The 17987-nt window shown below is 40.9% G+C and overlaps 1 protein-coding gene across 1 annotated transcript in view; it reads left to right on the top strand.

Annotated features, from left to right (window-relative positions):
* Window positions 1-30: 30 nt before the first annotated feature.
* Window positions 31-17987, top strand: part of LOC121694725 (adhesion G-protein coupled receptor G5-like) — an 84260-nt gene continuing 66303 nt past the window's right edge. The window contains exons 1-4 of the mRNA XM_042075017.1: window positions 31-60; window positions 12252-12381; window positions 13050-13185; window positions 13483-13602. Coding sequence (XP_041930951.1) covers window positions 12314-12381; window positions 13050-13185; window positions 13483-13602 — 324 coding nt within the window. The 5' untranslated portion in view covers window positions 31-60; window positions 12252-12313. The remainder of the gene's footprint in view (window positions 61-12251; window positions 12382-13049; window positions 13186-13482; window positions 13603-17987) is intronic.

The raw sequence follows: 17987 nt of genomic DNA, 5'->3' as shown, positions 1-17987 counted from the left end.
CAGGAGCAGGAGGAGCAGGAGGACCAGGAGGAGGAGGAGCAGGAAGATATAAAAGAGAAGGTGAGTTGAGCCCACATTAACATTCCTGTTCAGAGATGGCAGCATCATAATGAGTTTCTATGTGGACTTAGTTCTTGCATGCAAACTGATATTGTACCTTTTACTATTGCGCCTGTCATATGCGCCTGTCATAGCAATGTGTGGCAGTGTTGACCAGAGCAGGTGGCTCATATTATTATTTTTTTATTTTATTTATCCTTTATTTGACCAGGTGATGTCCCATTGAGATATTCAAATCTCTTTTACAAGGGAGCCCTGGGGCCACAGATACACAAGTTACACAGAAACATTCTATTAGGAAAAAAGGCTTGTTCTATAAAGCTTTTCAAATGTATTTTAATGAGGATGCGAGGCTTGGTGTCCCTAACACATGCTACGGTGCAATGGTCACTGATGTCGTTAGAGAATAGCCCTATTTCTTTATAGTTAGAGTATTAGATCTATTAGGGTGGACTTATCTGGAAATGTTCTATTAGGACGGGTAGGGGAGGAAACAAGCTGAGTAAGATTTAGCTCATTACAGATATTTTTCAGGCAGTCGGAATTAGCAGAGAGCCATTCGACTACACACACACACATAGATCAGCCAGAGAATTTAAGGCCTCTTATAGCAGCAGAAGGAGGCTTGTAGCAAGCCATGACAGTAAGGAGTGATGTGGAAGAGAAAGAAATATCAATTGACAAAAAACTCAAACTACAAGATTGAGTTACTCTGCAATTAAACCTGGTTTTAATGTAAATGGCAACACCACTGCCCTTACTTTGACATACTTTGATAAATTATAACCAGTAATATGGATAGAAGAATCAGAAACAGATTTCTTCAACCAAGTCTCAGATAAAACCAAAACATCAGGGTCTGAAGTAGACACTGAAACCCTGACTAGGTCCATTTTTGGCACAAGACTTCTAACATTTGGCCAGTTGATATTAAAACATCAAAGCTTTCCATGACAGTTTTACTGGGAACACAAAAAATATATATTACAAGGAAAGAAATTATATTTAATGACTGGCTGGTAAGATGCAGTGCGTGAGAAATGCATGAGTGCAGTATAGAGTTCAGGATGGAAGTCAGAATGTCGTCAGGGACTTGGTCAAATGAAACAGTATAAAATGTGATGGTAATTTTTATACCATAGATTTAATAGAGACCCAGTCAGACCAATAGTATGAAAAATCAGGAACAGAGTTTATTTACAATGATGCGCATCAAGGGAGAGACAGCATGACATCATCTAAAGATCCATCAGCTGCTCTCACTAGACAAGGAAATAGTTAGGGTTTAAGTATCCTTCCAGGCTGACGGGAGATGCCGTTGGTCATCCCATCTCACATGGACTACACTGAATCAGACTCTGATTAGTGGCAACCTGGCAATCCAGAGCAGATAGCTACTGACGCAGCCATGCGGAACAGTGAAACACTGCAAAGTCATAATATTCCTGCTTATCTCTAAATACAGTCACACACATTGATGGGAACAATTTGCAAAACAACTTTCCTTTTCAAGCAAGTTTGAGTGCGAAGTTAAACCACTCCGGGTGAACGAGTGGACTGCGTTGAGTGCGAGGTGAAATGCTCACGCATCAGCTGAATGCGGGAGAGAAAGTTGTATCGGCGATCGACACAGTTTCATATCGCTTTCATGGCAGAAAAAAAAAGAGGTAAGAAGGATAACTTTCCTTAGTAAGAAGAGTTAGAGTGCATTGATAATTCATCCATGAAATCGCAGTCGCAGTCCATGAAAAGTGGCAGGGGTTACATGTCCAGGTTCAACTAAATTGCTTGACACTTCCTTGATAACTCCCAGTTATGTGTAACTGGGTTCCAGGTCATTTAGCTGCTCATACGGCATGAGTGAGATGAGACTGTGCAGGTGGCAGTCTGCTGTGGGTCTGCACACCTCGATTAACTTCTGGTGCCTAAAGTCACCATTTATATGCTGTTTGACACAAGAGTAAGCCTACAAATATACATTTCATGTTGTGTCATGCATATCACGAACCCATCTATACATAACATAACCACACAATGAAAACATTTACACTGGCATGGGGTATGCACATCATCATAAGTTATTGAAGTGTTTACATAGCGGGAGAGACAATCATGCAACACAGTACTGATGGGTACTGCAGTGTATAAACATATCTGTTGAACACTCATAAATCAATAAAAAAATACAGTTGTACGCAACTTCAAGACAAGTCAACGTCACGTTTGATGAAATAGGGTTGAGACAGAAAACTTATAGCTGTAAAGTCTGTGGAATCAGTGGCGGTTCTAGGATTTTCCTGATACAGGGGCCACATCATACACTGAGGGGCCAAGAACCGGTCAACATCCACGCACAGAAAATCCATTGTTCAGTAAGGCAGTGGTGTAGTCTACGTGATATGCAGGACTATGCAGTATAGCCACTTAAAAAGCATTACCATCTCAGTATATCCACTTAAAGGGGAACTTGGCAACTCACCTTGTTCAAATACTTTTGCTAAAAAAATAAAAAAAACAATATCATAAACGTGCTAATTACCAACCATTTCCTTTGAAAATTCTTAAAACAACAATGTTTTTTTAATACTTCAAAATAGCATTTGCTAAATTAACCTTACATCTTTCAGTAGCCATAGGTGTGTAGATTTGAACAAAATCTAGTTTGGTTCCTACCGGGGCTTTTACTGCCTGAAATATCCAATTTTGTTTACCACACTCAGAGTTAGTGCTGGGCTGTGAGTGCTTATTCCCAACCTTTCTCAGGCACATGAACAGTTAGCCAGAGAATTCTCGTTGGCAAATCAAAATTCCACTGGAGCTCCAAGCGGATTTGTACACACAGCCTTACAACACTGTTTACAGCTCTTCGAGTCACGGAAAAATGTAATGTTTGGTACATAGCTAATTTAGATAAACTTATGGTGTGGGTGCTTGCGCTTCTTCAGGAATCCGCCATCTTGGTTTGTCTAGAAATGAATATTAAGTGACACATACACGTAAGAGGTTGGACATACGTGACGGTTGGTAATACTCCTACAGTGTTCCTACAGTGGGCATCGCTTTCAAATGGCCACTTCAGTCGCACATTACGAGGCGTGAAGCTGCGTGAAGCTTTAGTACCACTTTCAGACACTGTGCGATCGCTCTGTCAGTAGCCTGACTGCCGCCCCTTCTGAAAAAGCAGGAGGCTACCTTTAAACATAATTGTTACCGAGAGGAATCCCAGCCTACGAATTCAATAACAAAATAAATCATAAATAATTAAACATTACCTCGATTAAGGCTACTTGGGTATGGCTTAAGGCTTGACTACACGGTGGTAGCGAAAATCGAAATCTGCTTTTAATAGCCTACCGGTGCCGCTCCACAAAACGAAAAAATATCTTAATTTGCTGTCTACGTTATTGTCAGTGTTGGGGGTAACGCAACTACGCAAATCAAAACAGTGTCTGAATTTGCCCTACTTCTTGACTGCAATGTAGTCAATTGACTGCTTGACATGTCATTTTTATTTTTCTGTACAATAGACAAATACATCTGCTTTATGCTGCAGAATTACATTCATATTTGGCTGACTGCAGACGCGCCACTTCCCTCCCCATATTCCAAGATTAAGATAGTAGCCTATACAAAAAGCACTTCATACTATCATAAAAATTTGTTAAAACGAATAGCTATTTGCAATTTGACAAAACACTGGTCCTCGTTTTGCGAATGCGAGGACGATATGAGCCTGTTGCATTTAGTTAGATGTCCGAGTCGCGCATAATGTTTGAAAACCACTGGCTCGTAATCACAATAATTTAACACACGACAGTTGGATAGCCTACTTCATCATGTCCCCATGCCTACATTTTTGTGAGTAGCATAGAGATTGTTAAAAACAATAAAGTATGGCTCTCCGTTTGGGACATCGAAAATGTATATTTTTAATAGGGTAGACTACCGTCGGAGATGCTGACTTGCAAAGGCCTCGGGATTACAAGTTATCTCCACTATCATCAGTCATGCCCCTTGATCAAAGTGGGGAATGAAATAAAAGTTTGAGAACCACTGGCTTAACAAGTTACCTGCAGTCCAGAACACAGAATCTGTTGCAATATTCTGATGATATCGGCAAATGTTTGTTTTCCAAAGTAAAACTGTTAAACGTAGGCCTAACTGGTATCATTACAAACATTATTCTGTGTCCTAAAACTGGCATATTTTATGCCATTGTGTCATGTAAGTTTGTTGCAAAATCTAGAGAAATGTGTGAGGTGGTCAGTGAGGGACAATTAATACACACATTGGATTGTGTTATTACTTGAACATTCCACACTATCCACAGCTGTGGTATCAGGGGCAGGAGGATTACTGTTAGCGCAGGCTTTATATAAAATTCTTCAACAGAAGGCCTCGAATGCAGGCTTGCCCAAAATAAAGGCCTGTGGTTTGCGCAGCCTACAGTAAATAACAGACCCGCCTCAATGTGCTGTATGATGCTTTTTTACGAGCAAGATGTTTTTGGTGCCCTACGCACACTGCATGTTCTTAAATAACAATGATCATCAGTAATGTTCGACCATTAATTTGTGTAAATGGGCAAGTGTGATCACCTTGATTGGCTGATGATTGTAACGCGGGCATGATTCCAAACACCTCCCTTACGATGATGAGTGACAGGTCTCAGAATGCGTGCGCTACACAAGGACGGAAGATGATGAATAACTGGGGCCGTAGGCTATTCACAAAGGCTTTTATCTTACCACTAGGAGTAGGCTACTTCTAAATCGCACTAAAAGATTTTAGCTTGGAGTTTTCTCTAAAAAGTTATTCACAAAGCCTTTCAGACAACTAAACTAGGAGTGAGTCTTCGTTGCTATAGATGAAGTCATTACTCATGCACGAGCTTGACTGAAGTGACCACCTTGATTGGCTGACGATTGTAACGCGGGAATAATTCCAAACACCTCCCTTCCGATGATGAGTGACAGGTGACAGGTCGGAGAATGCGTGTGCTACACAAGTAGTGCGAAGGACGGAAGATGATTAATAACTGAATAAAAAGGCCTAGCCTAAATGAATAAAGAGTAAGGCAAAACAAATAGCCTAGTAGCCTAATGAAACATAGGCCTATCGATTGATGCAGTACCTTTGCAACATTATTAAATTAATCTGTCACCATATGCCTAGGCTACGTTTGCAAAGAGGAGAACATTTTAATTTGATTCACAATGAAACGTTACATTTAATTTACATGTTAACAATGAGTAGTTTTGGTTGTTGGTGGCGTTATTGCCTCCCTTTTATGAATACAAAATTGTTCCCTCGCGATTGGAAGCTCCTGTTGCCGCATAGGCTATATACGCATTTCAAAACATCGCAACGTAAAATGCCACAAAAAGCTGTTTATGAATAGGTCTTAGTGAGTTAGGAGTCCTCTCGACTTCTTTTAAGCGGTCCCAGACTTAGGTGCTACTTTTAGGTCTAAAATGCTTCGTGAATTACTTTTTGTGAAAAAAATTAGGAGTCCTAAAGTTAGAAGTAACACGCCCATTATTTTTAGGAGTTGCTCTTAAATTCGCCAGTTAGGAGCTACTTTTAGCCTTAAAAAGGCCTAGCCTAAATGAATCAAGGCAAAACAAATAGCCTAGTAGCCTAATGAAACATACGGATTGATGTAGTATCTTTGTAACATTATTAAATCATTCTGTTACTATGCCTACGTTTGCAAAAGAGAACATTTTAATTTGATTCACAATAATGTTACATTTTATTTACATGTTGACAATGAGTAGCCTAGTTTTGGTTGTTGTCGGTGGCGTTATTGCATGTTAGTTATGCCTACAATGCAAAATTGCTTCCTCACGATTGGAAGCTCCAGCTGCACAGGATTTCAAAACACGGCAAAATGCCGCAGGTTTGTGAATAGGTCTGTGAGTAAGGAGTCCTCTCGACTTCTTTTAAGCTGTCACAGAGGTGGGAAGGTGTGATTTGTTGGGGGCAGGGCCGGATTAACTGGGCACAATTGTCTGATGGCCCCCCTTCCCCCCAGCCAACGTGAATTGGGTGGTTAGTTAATAGGCCTATCGTGAAGATTTTTCCTGCCATCTAAGGCACGAGCGCATCTGTGAGGCCAAGCCTCACCAAGTAGCCCGTTTGTTTACAACTAACATTCCATTTAATTAAACTGCTTTATAGGCTATGCCAAAATAGTTTTCAACATTTTGAATATTAGTGTCGGGTGAATTGAAATGTTCTCAAAGTCGCCTTATGGCTGAAAGCTGCTTGGGATCCCCCCGTCAAGCAATATAACCATACAAACGCGCTTCCTGCACTCATTGTTTCAAAAGGAGTAATTTCGGCTTTGTCAGAACTGAAGAGCTGTGGACGGCACTGCGCGGCATGCCCAATGAAAATAAATTAACGCAACACAACACAACACAGACCCCGCTTCTCTCGCGTCAGTCACTGACATGAATGAAACACAGAACCCGCTTCTCTCACGGCAGTCACTGATAGTAGCCTAGAATAAATGCATGGGGGAAAAACACTTCCCCATGACAAAGACATCGTAAAACACTGAAAGTTAATATTTTGTCACTAGCAACATACATCTGTTCTTTGTCAAATGTGTTAAGTTCCAAGTAGCCTATGCGTAATTCTGCTTCATAAAGTTGAACAAATACATTTGCTTATTTCACAGAAAAATATAAATAGCCAGTTAGGGTCTACAGTGCAGAGTTGGTAAGTTATGGTAGGCCAACTTGGAGTGAACATACAAACAGGGGAAATTCTTTCTCTAGTAGCTGAGTAGCCTGATGGTAGGCAGGTGTGCACGTATAAGGCCGAACATGCAAGCACCAATGAATCATGCTCTCGCGACAATCACGCCGTTAAACTTAAATAGGTTAACATCACTCTAAGTTCGCCTTCAAGCAAGGAAAACGATGATTTGAAGACATCTGTTTCGTTGGAAGGGCAAGGGGGTAGCAACAGGGCAACACAGAGACAGGTCCGATTGCAGGGCTGTTATGAGAGTATTAAAATATGGGATATTCTACGGGAAAACATTAAAACGGCAAGACAGCGGGGGAAAGTTAAAATACGTGATAAACACGGAAAAAGTTGGCATGCATTGTTTCGGTCCCCGTGCACAGGGATTATTTGTCATATTATTAAATCACATATGATTATTTGTGAAATTGTGCAAACAGGTGCAACACATTTGAAAAGGAAGGACTGGTAGCATGCAAGCTCACGGGAAAGATTGATTTAAGAACCTTATCACAGTGTGTGGCTGTGGCGCAAAGCAGCGCGGGCGGAAGACGGCGACAATTGGCAGGGGAGGGTCATGGCTTTTTTAACAATTCTGTTGGACGGTCATTGAACAATTTCTAGCAGGCAAGGGAGGGTCATGCAACTTTTGACTGCAGCACTCAAAATTCCTCCAGTGGGCCCTTCAATAAATAATGAACAGTCCCTAGATTACTGCTGGGCTATATGTCTTGGTTCATGTCTGTTAACAACTCATTGCCGTCAAACGCATAGCCTATCTCGCGGTTGCATCCATTACAAACAAACATGCAATGTGAACGTCTGGGATTGGGGAGAGCACTAAATGCTCTACTGAATAAGCACAAAGTCAAACCTTTAAATGAAAAACACTCTTTAATAATCAAAAAAATAAACTGCTAATGAAGTAAACTTGTGACCATCAAAAATCGTTTATCGCCTGTAACTCCGTGATAACAGGACGTAACAGGAAGGCATTTGGCTGAGCAACGGAGGTTAATATTCTCTATATTTTGTCCAAATGTTGTCTGTCTATCATCGTTGCACTCGGAGAAATCCAGAATGTTTAATTTGTCCTGCGTTTCTTCTACGGCTGCAAATGGGATTCACTCGCAGCAACCCAAATATTTCTTTATTAAGCCAGGGCAGGCATCTTTCTGGCTATTAAATTATTTCTAGTCTACTATTTAAGTCTGTGTAGGGTTTTCCAGGCTCCATTTCTTTTTACGAGACACCCTGCTCACTTAAGACATCTGCCGGTTGTTTGGGTTGTTGCAGCATCGTTGCAGCGTCACTGGAAAAATACAAATTAAAGTTGCGTGATCCCGTGTGCGGACCGCGAGTGAAGCTGGCCAAGTCGAAGCACTGCCCACTGTAAGATGTTCAGAACTGCACCAAATGTTATGTGTATGATTAACCTGGCATTCTCTGGGGGTATGCCAAGTTTCGTAGAATTTCATCCATGGGGGGGGTCTAAAAAATTAAAGTTATTTGTACATTTAGTGACTGTACACTCATTGGCCTGTAGATGGTGGTGTTGAGCAAAGGGTTGCTGGAAGAGGATATTGTCATATCAAATTGACTACATAAATTCGTCAAAGTGAAATGTGTGTCAACTCGTAGCAATGTAGATTTATTAACGCACCCGTGATGATCTACGTCTAAATTTAAACCAAATATTTTAGAGCGCACTTTGAGAGATGTATCCAGGGCAGGGCTGTACACATAATCATAATATTATTTGTTGCACGTGCTACAAAAATCATTCTGTGCAATGCATGATTTACCAACGTTACACTGGTTCGATACAGTTTTGCCTATGGTCATGCATGAGACTGAGACGCCTGTTTATTTGTTTGAAGTGCGTGCAGGGTGTGAGAGGGGACTCGATGTGCTTTTATTCCAGCTTGGTAGTTGTAGTCTGTGAGATTAAAAAGCACATGTGTGTGAAGTATCCAAACAATGACACTTTCACAGACCTTCAGCTACTGTGCAGTGGGTCCCATTTAGAAGTGGCCACTTCATTTGCGCTTTCCGTGATTCACGGAGCTGCGTGAAATGTATTACAACTTTTCGCCATGATGTGGCAGCTTAAGTCCGCTTGATACTGTAAGGCTTAAGCCATTGGTTTCCAAAGGAGATTTTATTTGTGTCGCCAGCATAGCCTATTGACAATTTATGTTGTAAATAGGCCTAGCTTATACCTTATGTAGCTTAGGAAAGCTAACAGCTTTCTATTAGGATCTAGTTTGTTAACAGTCACGGTTTTGTCATGGCCTCTATGCATTTTTGCATTTAGAATAGCCAGAGCGTGGATATCTCAATCGGAAAATTGAACAATACCGGGCGCCTACCATGGACTAGGCTGGGTGAACCCAGCCTGATCTGCCGGCGATTTCTTTTTCGATTTCTTAAAAGATTGAGCTTGGTCTGGTGAAAGCCAGACTAGCCATGGACCTCACAGTTGCAAAATGCAAGGGAACATGAATCAGCCTATATTTGCACAAACAATAACGGACAACAGCTCTTCAACTTGACCCATTAAAATGTGTATGAACAGTCTAGCGACGCATTTCATGAAGGCCCTTTTGGACATGTCAGTTATTTGCACCACTGCTTGGTTGAATTTCCCATTGTCCTACGTAATTTAGAACGACCATTAACCGTATGTTATTTGCACACCTATGAAGTAGATCCATTTTTTTGGCCGTATCACACTTGTATATTAATTCGCCAAACTCGTTGTGAAGTTTAAATGAACTGTCACGTTGCATCCGAGCTGTAAAATGCAGACGTGCAAAACACAAAAAATGCAAAACATTGCAACATTGTAGCATATGACGGAGGTGGCTTTTAGCTAGATGGATGACAGCAGGCTAAGTAAAATAGCGATGTTTCAAAGCTAAAGTTCATCAGAATCTTGGGATATGCCCGCTTGACAACGGGAGAGATAGAACTAACGACTGGCCTTTGGCCATAGCAACCATCCATTTAGAACTAGTAACGGCAGTTTGTCCTGCAAGTTGAGAAATTAGTTGATATGTGTCGGAAGAAATTAGTTCTACAAACAACACAGTTTTAGCGATTAAAACGTTTAAATTGTAACAGGAAATGAACTCAACGCAAGTGGCAACAGTGGAATAAGCGGGATAATGGACTCCACGGTGGTCTGTTCACAGAAATTCCGCTCCGCTTCACGTCGGGGCCGTTTTACAACCGCGACCGTGCATTAACCCTTTAGGCGCCAGAGGTTTTTTTTTTTAAACGTTCGATTTGACATCTTCATTTCAAAAGGCTATATCTTAAAAGTGATAAGAGATAGAGACTTTCTGTAAATTAGAGAAATATTAAGGATGAACCAAAGTTTATGTAGAGATTAAATGTTTATATCTAATTTGCATATTATGACGTCATATGGTGGCGGCCATCTTGGATTTTAGAATTTTCATGAAAAGTTGCAAGTTTGAATGATAAAATGCACCACTTCTTTCCCCCCAAAATGTCCCTCACCTTCTGTATGCTATATTGCACAATACTGAATGCTCAGGTAAATAGTAAGTAGTAAACAAACTGTATAAATCATTACTAATAAATGGCAGAAACAAACCAAATACATGTAGCGGTAGGCTGGCCTTTTGCTGTTGAGATTTTCCATTTTCTACATACAGTAGGCACTCTGATTCCATGTATGGGGCACATATATATTATTCAGATGACACACAAACACAAGTAGACAAGACCTGTTTAGTTCAAAGGCTCACTTGCCACGGCAAGGCACAGATCAGGAGTGAGATGACAAGACAAGAGACAATGTTAGTATTTGTTTTCTTTTTGTTGTTTTTGTTGATGTTTTTTTGTTGTTTTTTTCTTAGCTGACAAAGACACACACATCACACAAAAAAGAACACATAGTGTATGTCCTAAATGGTCAGGGAAATAGATAGCAAATCAACAGTGTAAATCATTACTAATAAATGGCTGACAATTTTTTTTTTATGTAGCAGGCCTTTTGCTGTAGAGATAATGACTCCCTATCCCTATCCATACAGGGCCGGCATTCCCATCATCTTGTGATAGACTATGCATGGCCTAATGGCTCCCCTGCCCTGTGCTCCTGCTGTGAGCAGCATGGCCAGCTCTGCCTCGCGCGCGCGCCGAGTGGAGAGAATTTGCGCAGCTCGGACTAGGCCTACTGTCATTCTCATTGCGACTCCCCACACTGCCTCTACGTTCCCCCCTAACTGTCCTATGAGCACTTCGACCTCGTCTAACATACCCAGTGGCATTAGACAAAGGCTCCACCACGTTACTGTCGCCGCGATTGCGGAGAGGCACACGGTCAGAAGACAGAAGCTAGCCCTACATGGGTATTACCTCCAGCCTCGTTCGCCACACCACTAACACCCTGCTTACTTCCCGATGAACACTCCGACCCCGTGAAACATTATTCCCACCACTGACATTAGGCAAACGATTCAATGTTTGTGCTTGGTGTAAGATAAACTCTCACTTTGTCCAGCTGCATCATTGCAAGGCAGGGACGCATCTGAAACCTCACTAAACGAATCACCGTCATTTTCTGAAGGCAGATATTCCCCTTCAGAATCAGGGTCCGCGAATAGAAGACCTAACACTTAATTTCGGGTAAACGTTTTTGATCCCATTAGACGATAATCTAATGCAAATACTCGCTGACGTTGACAATATCGCTCTGACAAAGTGGCTCACACGCACACTAGCTCTGGTATTGCACGCACTGATTCAATGCGCTGTAGCTAGAAAGTTTTGTTTAAAGCATGACCTTTTTTGGACTCGGGGATGACGTATGACATGTCTGCCATCTAGTGGAGTAGAGGTCGAACGAAATATGACACCCTATTTGACTAAATCGTCCGTTTTATTCAGTACCGCATCTTGTCGAGTAAACTCGACCGTGGCGCCTAGAGGGTTAACTTCTGTGAACAGACCACCGTGTCGTCCATTATCCCTTACGTATCGACATAAGAGTGACATAAGAGCATCACTGTCATGAATGTGTCATAAACAAGTCATAAACGTTTATGACATAACGCTTCTGTTATTAAGTGACATTCGGTTTTTGTCATAACAAGTTAGGATTAGGATTAGGGTTAGGATTAGAGTTAGGGTTAGGGCTAGGTTTCATGTATCATGACAGTATCATATGTCCAAGACAGTGTCATGTTACTCTTATGTCGATACTGTCAAGTTAAGTGTTACCGAAGGTAGTTAGTGCAATTAGAAGGTAGTTAGCACAGTTAGTGCAGTTAGAAAACCACACAGAAGGACCTGCAGGATGACCACAGAGTCCCTGAGTCCAACTGAAATGACACGGACGCAAACATGGACATGCAAATGTGTGTTTTCACCATACTCTCTGTTTTTCATCACCCCAGGTTCAAGAGTGCAGGAGTGCGGACCTATTGCAGCTGATGAACGACCACCAAAACAAGTTGCAATGTCTTGCATGAATGGAACCAATGAATTCTTGAAAAATAAGAGCAGACCACATGATGATATTGTGAGGTTTGTAGCAGAAGCCAAAGCACACACAAGTAGCCAAGTAGTCAGCTGGCTGAATCAGCAGGAATTAGCAGGAACACATTCCTGTAGAATGCTCTGAAGGGATAGAACTCTTAAGGCAAAAAATGGGTGTGTCAATCAAATGTTTTTCACTTGCAGTATTCACAAAGCCTTTTAGCTGTAAACGTAACACCTAAATATGGGTGTTTGTATTTAACTAAAGGTTAAAAAGAAGCAGGTGAAGTAAATCCAAAATGCCTCAGACTTAAAGGATAATTCCGGTATTTAGCACTTTGAGTCCCTTTTCAGGTTTGTTTAGGATGAACTAGAGTTGTGGACACCGAAATTTTGACGTTGGGTCCTGTCTTGACTTTCTGACTCGTTTTGAATCGCCTTTGACTGTTTCAGAGTGCCTGGCTATGGGCATGCAAGTGTAAATGTATTTACTCTGTCCACATTCATGTCTTTTGGGACATGAAGGCTCAGTAGTGTGTGTGTGTGTGTGTGTGTTTGTGTGAGTGTGTGTGTGTGTGTGTGTTTGTGTGAGTGAGTGTGTGTGTGAGTGTGTGTGTGAGAGAGAGAGTGTGTGTGTGTCTGTGTGTGTGTGTGTGTGTGAGAGAGAGTGAGTGTGTGTGAGTTTCACTGCCATCTGTTGTTTCGCTCTGGTGCAGCTCAATACAAGAGATGGAGATGGTCCTAGGGTGCACTGATTCGAATGAGTCAGTCATTCAGGGGAACCTGGCGGCCCAGTTCTACAAGCCGAAGGGGAGTTTTAACGGTCTGAATTTCAAGGCCAAAAAAGAAATGGTGAGTCAACGAATAACAGCCATCATGACTTTAAAATCAACTAGTTGCTTATTAAGGAATTCCCAAGCATGTATAGCCTAATGTATGTTAATATAATCAAAGGAACAATTTGTTATGTTTATTCTAGAACTAATAGTTTACTGATAACATCAGGGGTTATGCTTGGAAAATGAGTTGTAGATGCTTGTGCTAATGCTTCCTAGCTAAGTAGTTTCACTAACAGTATGGTTGTTTTTTTTTTTTTGTTTGGATTGTCAGAAAGCGTCTACGAGCTTCTCAGATGTTTTGGTTTCTCAGGAGTTGTCCGTGGATGACCCAGATAGTCTGGTGGAGGTGAACCTTCCTCCTGAGCTTCTAGAGGAGGGGGAGGACAACACTATTATGTTCTGCATGATCGATGCTGTTGCACAATTTGAGGTCTGTTAAACCAACATTATTTCAGTATAGTTGAATTCTTCATCTGGGATTTAAACAGATCTACTGCTGGAACAGCCAGACAGGGTCTAAAATGAGGGATAACTAACACTATGGCTTTCCACATCACTAACCATGAACTAATACTATGGCTTTCCACATCACTAACCATGAACTAATACTATGGCTTTCCACATCAGTGCCGGGGGGGCTTGGCCACCCTGCTGGCCCCCCCAGCTCCGTTCAGTGAAAAGTAAAAAGAAAAAGATTGCTGCCAACACTTTGCAAAGCAGGGACTGAACTGCATTCTATCTACGACCATTGGCCCAGCCTACGGTTCTGATCAAATCATGAGTAGGCCTAGTGCAGCAGTAGCAGCGGGACAATTCAAAGTAGCCATCTGTTAAAAACACTTGACAGTAGCCTAGACTACTAGGCCTACTTAACCTCAGTAACAACAGGTGAGTTGATGATGAGTTGGAACATTACAACAACATGTGTCACGCATCATAGCAAAGTGAGCTGCATTGGGCTGTCCTTGTTAGGTAGGCTCTACATTGACGTGTGGGGCTGATCAAAAACAAGGATGCCCGCGGTAACGCTGTTACAAAAATATTTCGATAATTTTCAGGTGAAATGTAAGTATATTAGGCACAAATCTCCGGATGGCTCCAATAAAAGTAGGCTAACAGGGCCTAGCCTAGGCTACTTAATAAAGACATAATTTGCTGACTGTGTGTGGTTCTTGCCATAGCTGGTCAGACATTGCCTGAGTTTTTTGTTACATTGCTCCGGAACTGTGCATCGCAGCGAGATGAATAATTGGGTGACAGAGCAGAAGTCGGGCTTTCCAACGAGACTACGCACTTGTCTGTGCGATCAAGTATGAAAATAAAAAAAATCATGAAATTAAATCAAATTGCATCATATTTACAGCTTTACATACTTCTCTGTGTTCATCAATCCTTCTGGGCTATAAAAACAAAGTGACTGTAAAATTACGCTCTAAAACATCCTCCATTGTGGATTTTTTTTTAATAGATATTTAATTGTAGACCATACATCTGTAAAATTAACTTGATATTGGCTATATGAGCTTGCTCATCTGGTGTAGCCAATGGAAGCATATCTCTGCAAAAGTTCTGTGGCTATTCCGTGTCCGTACGGTTCGTGCATGATTGTTCAAGGACTGAAAAACAATCGCTTTAGGTCACGGGCCCTTTCTCTTCAGTAGCCTACTGGTGTAGCAATAGCGCTGACAATCTTGTGGCATGCATGCCATGCAATAGGACTGTCAGATCATGGAGAGATTTCAGATGTGCAATAACTATAAAAGGCGTCTTCATAAGTTAGTCTGGTGTTGGTGATTGCTATTGAAATGTTGCAACCGAATTGTCCACTGAAATCAGAACTTAAACCACCTCTGAATTATTAATGGTGGGTATGCTATTTGTAATCTACATTATTAATTACAGTGCATGAAAATGCACTGTACTGTTCTTCCTAGGCAACAACTTCTTATTATTATTCCGCTTACCACTTTTTCCGTACGCAATTTCTCTTGAACAGTTTAACTTAGAAACTTCATTCAAACTTTGTAACGTAGGTCTTCAAACGGACCAAGCTGCTATGTCTTTTCAACTTTGAAACTTTTTTTCTTTAATAGTTTAAAAAGTATAACTTTTTAAAAATCCCCATAGACTTAACATTGCCGATTGTGACATCATAATACGGCCGTTAAGCAATTAGAATCCTATGGCAGGTGTTCGGGCCACCTGGATCAACTGCCAGTCTCAGGCTTTAAGCATACAAACTGGCCCTATTAAGACTACACATCCTGTTCAACTGCTTCCTCTGCCAAAAACTGTTTCAAAATAAAAGTCCTCACTACAATATTTCACTGTTAAACAATTTAACCCTTTAAACTACTGAACTTTTTAACTGTTCAGCCATTGTAACTGTTACTTGTCATCAACTATGACTCCTACCCACTGTAGGTAGTTAGCATGGTTAGCATGTTAGCATTGTTAGCATAGTTAGCATGTTATCATTGTTAACATGTTAGTTAGCATAGTTAGCATAACTGCTAAAAATGATTAGCTAGGTTAGCTAAGTCACATGGTTAGCACAGTTAGCATTTAGCATTGTTAACATTAGCATCCAACTATATTAAACCTCATCTACCTAGCAACCAATATAGTTTGTTTTTACTCTGTATGATATTTTACCTCATATTTTTGCATTTTCATGCACTGTATTTCCTTCAGGAAATGCTTTTCTAGTTGCATTAAAGATTGCTTTTTTCATTTAAAAAATTAGATCAGATTCCCCATGGAAACTTTGAATAGAACAAACTGAACAAAAACATTTGCAGTGTTGCATATTGATATTGAATTATTGAAGAATCAGATGAAAATATAGTTGCTTAATATATAATGCTCAAAAAAATTAAGGGAACACTTACAGTTTTCCACAATTGTTGAAACACATTTTTCAAAACCTTCCACCCTTTTCTCCATTCTCAAACTACATTCACAGCATGTCTGACAGTTCTTTCAAAATAAAACACTCGCCTCAAAAGTTTTACTTGTGCTCAGAGCCAAACAGTATCAGAGTACCGATCCAGTGGATGATTGAAGTGTTCCCTTATTTTTTTGAGCAGTATATAAAGGCTCATAGGCCTACATAATATTGATAACTTAAATGTAAAAATCACATAGGTCTATTATTTAAGAGGATCACCCTCGCAAAAAAGGAGTGAGGGTCTGTTTGTTTCAAATGAGTAGCCATATGATTTTGGATCCTTCAGGTAGCCCTCATTCCCAAAAAGGTTGGAGACCCCTGGTAAAATTAGTAGAATGTATGCTTCAGGAAAGGGTTAACAACAGAATGTAACTTGCTGAATAAATGCAGCAATTATTGTATGGGATTTTGTAGACTGCTTAACCAAAATGTAATGGTTGGTAACTTGTTCTAGCTATCATGACCCCCCCCACACACACACACCAGCCTGGGGCTCGTTTCTAGAAAACGTTGTTTGCTAACTTGCGTTGCAACCTTGGTAGTTCGCTCCATTGTTCTTGGATTTGGTGTTTCTAGAAAAGGAAGTTCAAACTCTCAATCGCAAACAAGGACGCAAAGTTTGGTCGTTTGAACTACTGCCCCTAGGCAGTCGCACTTGTGTCGTTCCTTGGTAGTTCCTGTTGGTGTCCGGAGCGCCTAACCAAAAATCACAACCGCCTAACCAAAAATTGCGAAGTGGATGTTTATCTCGTGACTCAATGATTGATCTATCCTGTAGCTTAATTTTGATTAAGACACTGACTCCCCTACTTGGCTCATTCTTGCTATTTATGTTAATTCGAGTATTGCTTTTAGTATTATAATCTTCACAGACTCTTACAACAGCAGTGATAAATGGTGTAGTGGCTAAAGCAGATGACTTGTTATCCCAGCCTTGTAGGTTCGATTTTCTTATGATGTGAGATTGTCCTCTTGCTTCTCGCTACCTGCAGGTGAACTAGTGTGACTCGTAGATTCAATTGTTTTTGACTGATGTCTTGTACCTATGGTCTCTCGATGTAGAATAACTATTTACATAAATATGTATCAAAACCTATTGTTGTGTCTCGTAGGCCTACTCTTACTCAGAGGTGAAAAGAAGAGATAGGACGTGAACTCCGGCCGAGCACGTAGTGCACTGACGCGCTGCCGATAAGCCACGAGACAATTGATACTATTTGTTATAGCCTACCCAGACATTCGTCCAGGCTATATATTTTTCCAACTTAGATATTTAACACAAATAATGGCACATGGTCGGCTTCAGTAAAATGTTTTATATAGGCCTACTTGTAATAGGTTTAGGTTTTTGCAGATGACGATGACAATGCCAGCATTAATCACTCGGTTTAAATTAGAAAAATGTCAACATAGGCCGTGGCAGAGCATTTCTAGGGGGTGGGGTATTACACGATTCCACTTTTTCCACCAATGATATGTATCGCTGCATCATCAACAACGTTGTTGGGACTACAGTGTTCGAACGTCGGAGGTAGCGAATTGCGACACAGGTACGATGCTTTCTGGAAACAGGTGTAACAATGTTGTTGTTTGGTCGCAAGTTGCATCGTACCATGGTGGTTGAGCACCGTCGTTGCTAACTTTTCTAGAAACGACCCCCTGGTTAGTGTTTCATATTGGTAGTTGTGTTCCTACAATGCTCTTGCCTTTTGTCATATGCACAGAGCTGAAGTTAAATGACATGTTGTTTAGTGTAAATTTGTTTGCTGGCCTATATTGTTATTGTCTCTCTCTCCCTCCCTCCCCCCCCCTCTCTCTCCCTCTGTCAGCCTGGTTTGTGGTAGTTGTAATAATAATAATAATAA

Source organism: Alosa sapidissima, chromosome 20 (assembly GCF_018492685.1).
Source record: "Alosa sapidissima isolate fAloSap1 chromosome 20, fAloSap1.pri, whole genome shotgun sequence".
Classification (NCBI taxonomy): Eukaryota; Metazoa; Chordata; class Actinopteri; order Clupeiformes; family Clupeidae; genus Alosa; species Alosa sapidissima.
This window is presented reverse-complemented; position numbering and strand designations above follow the sequence as displayed.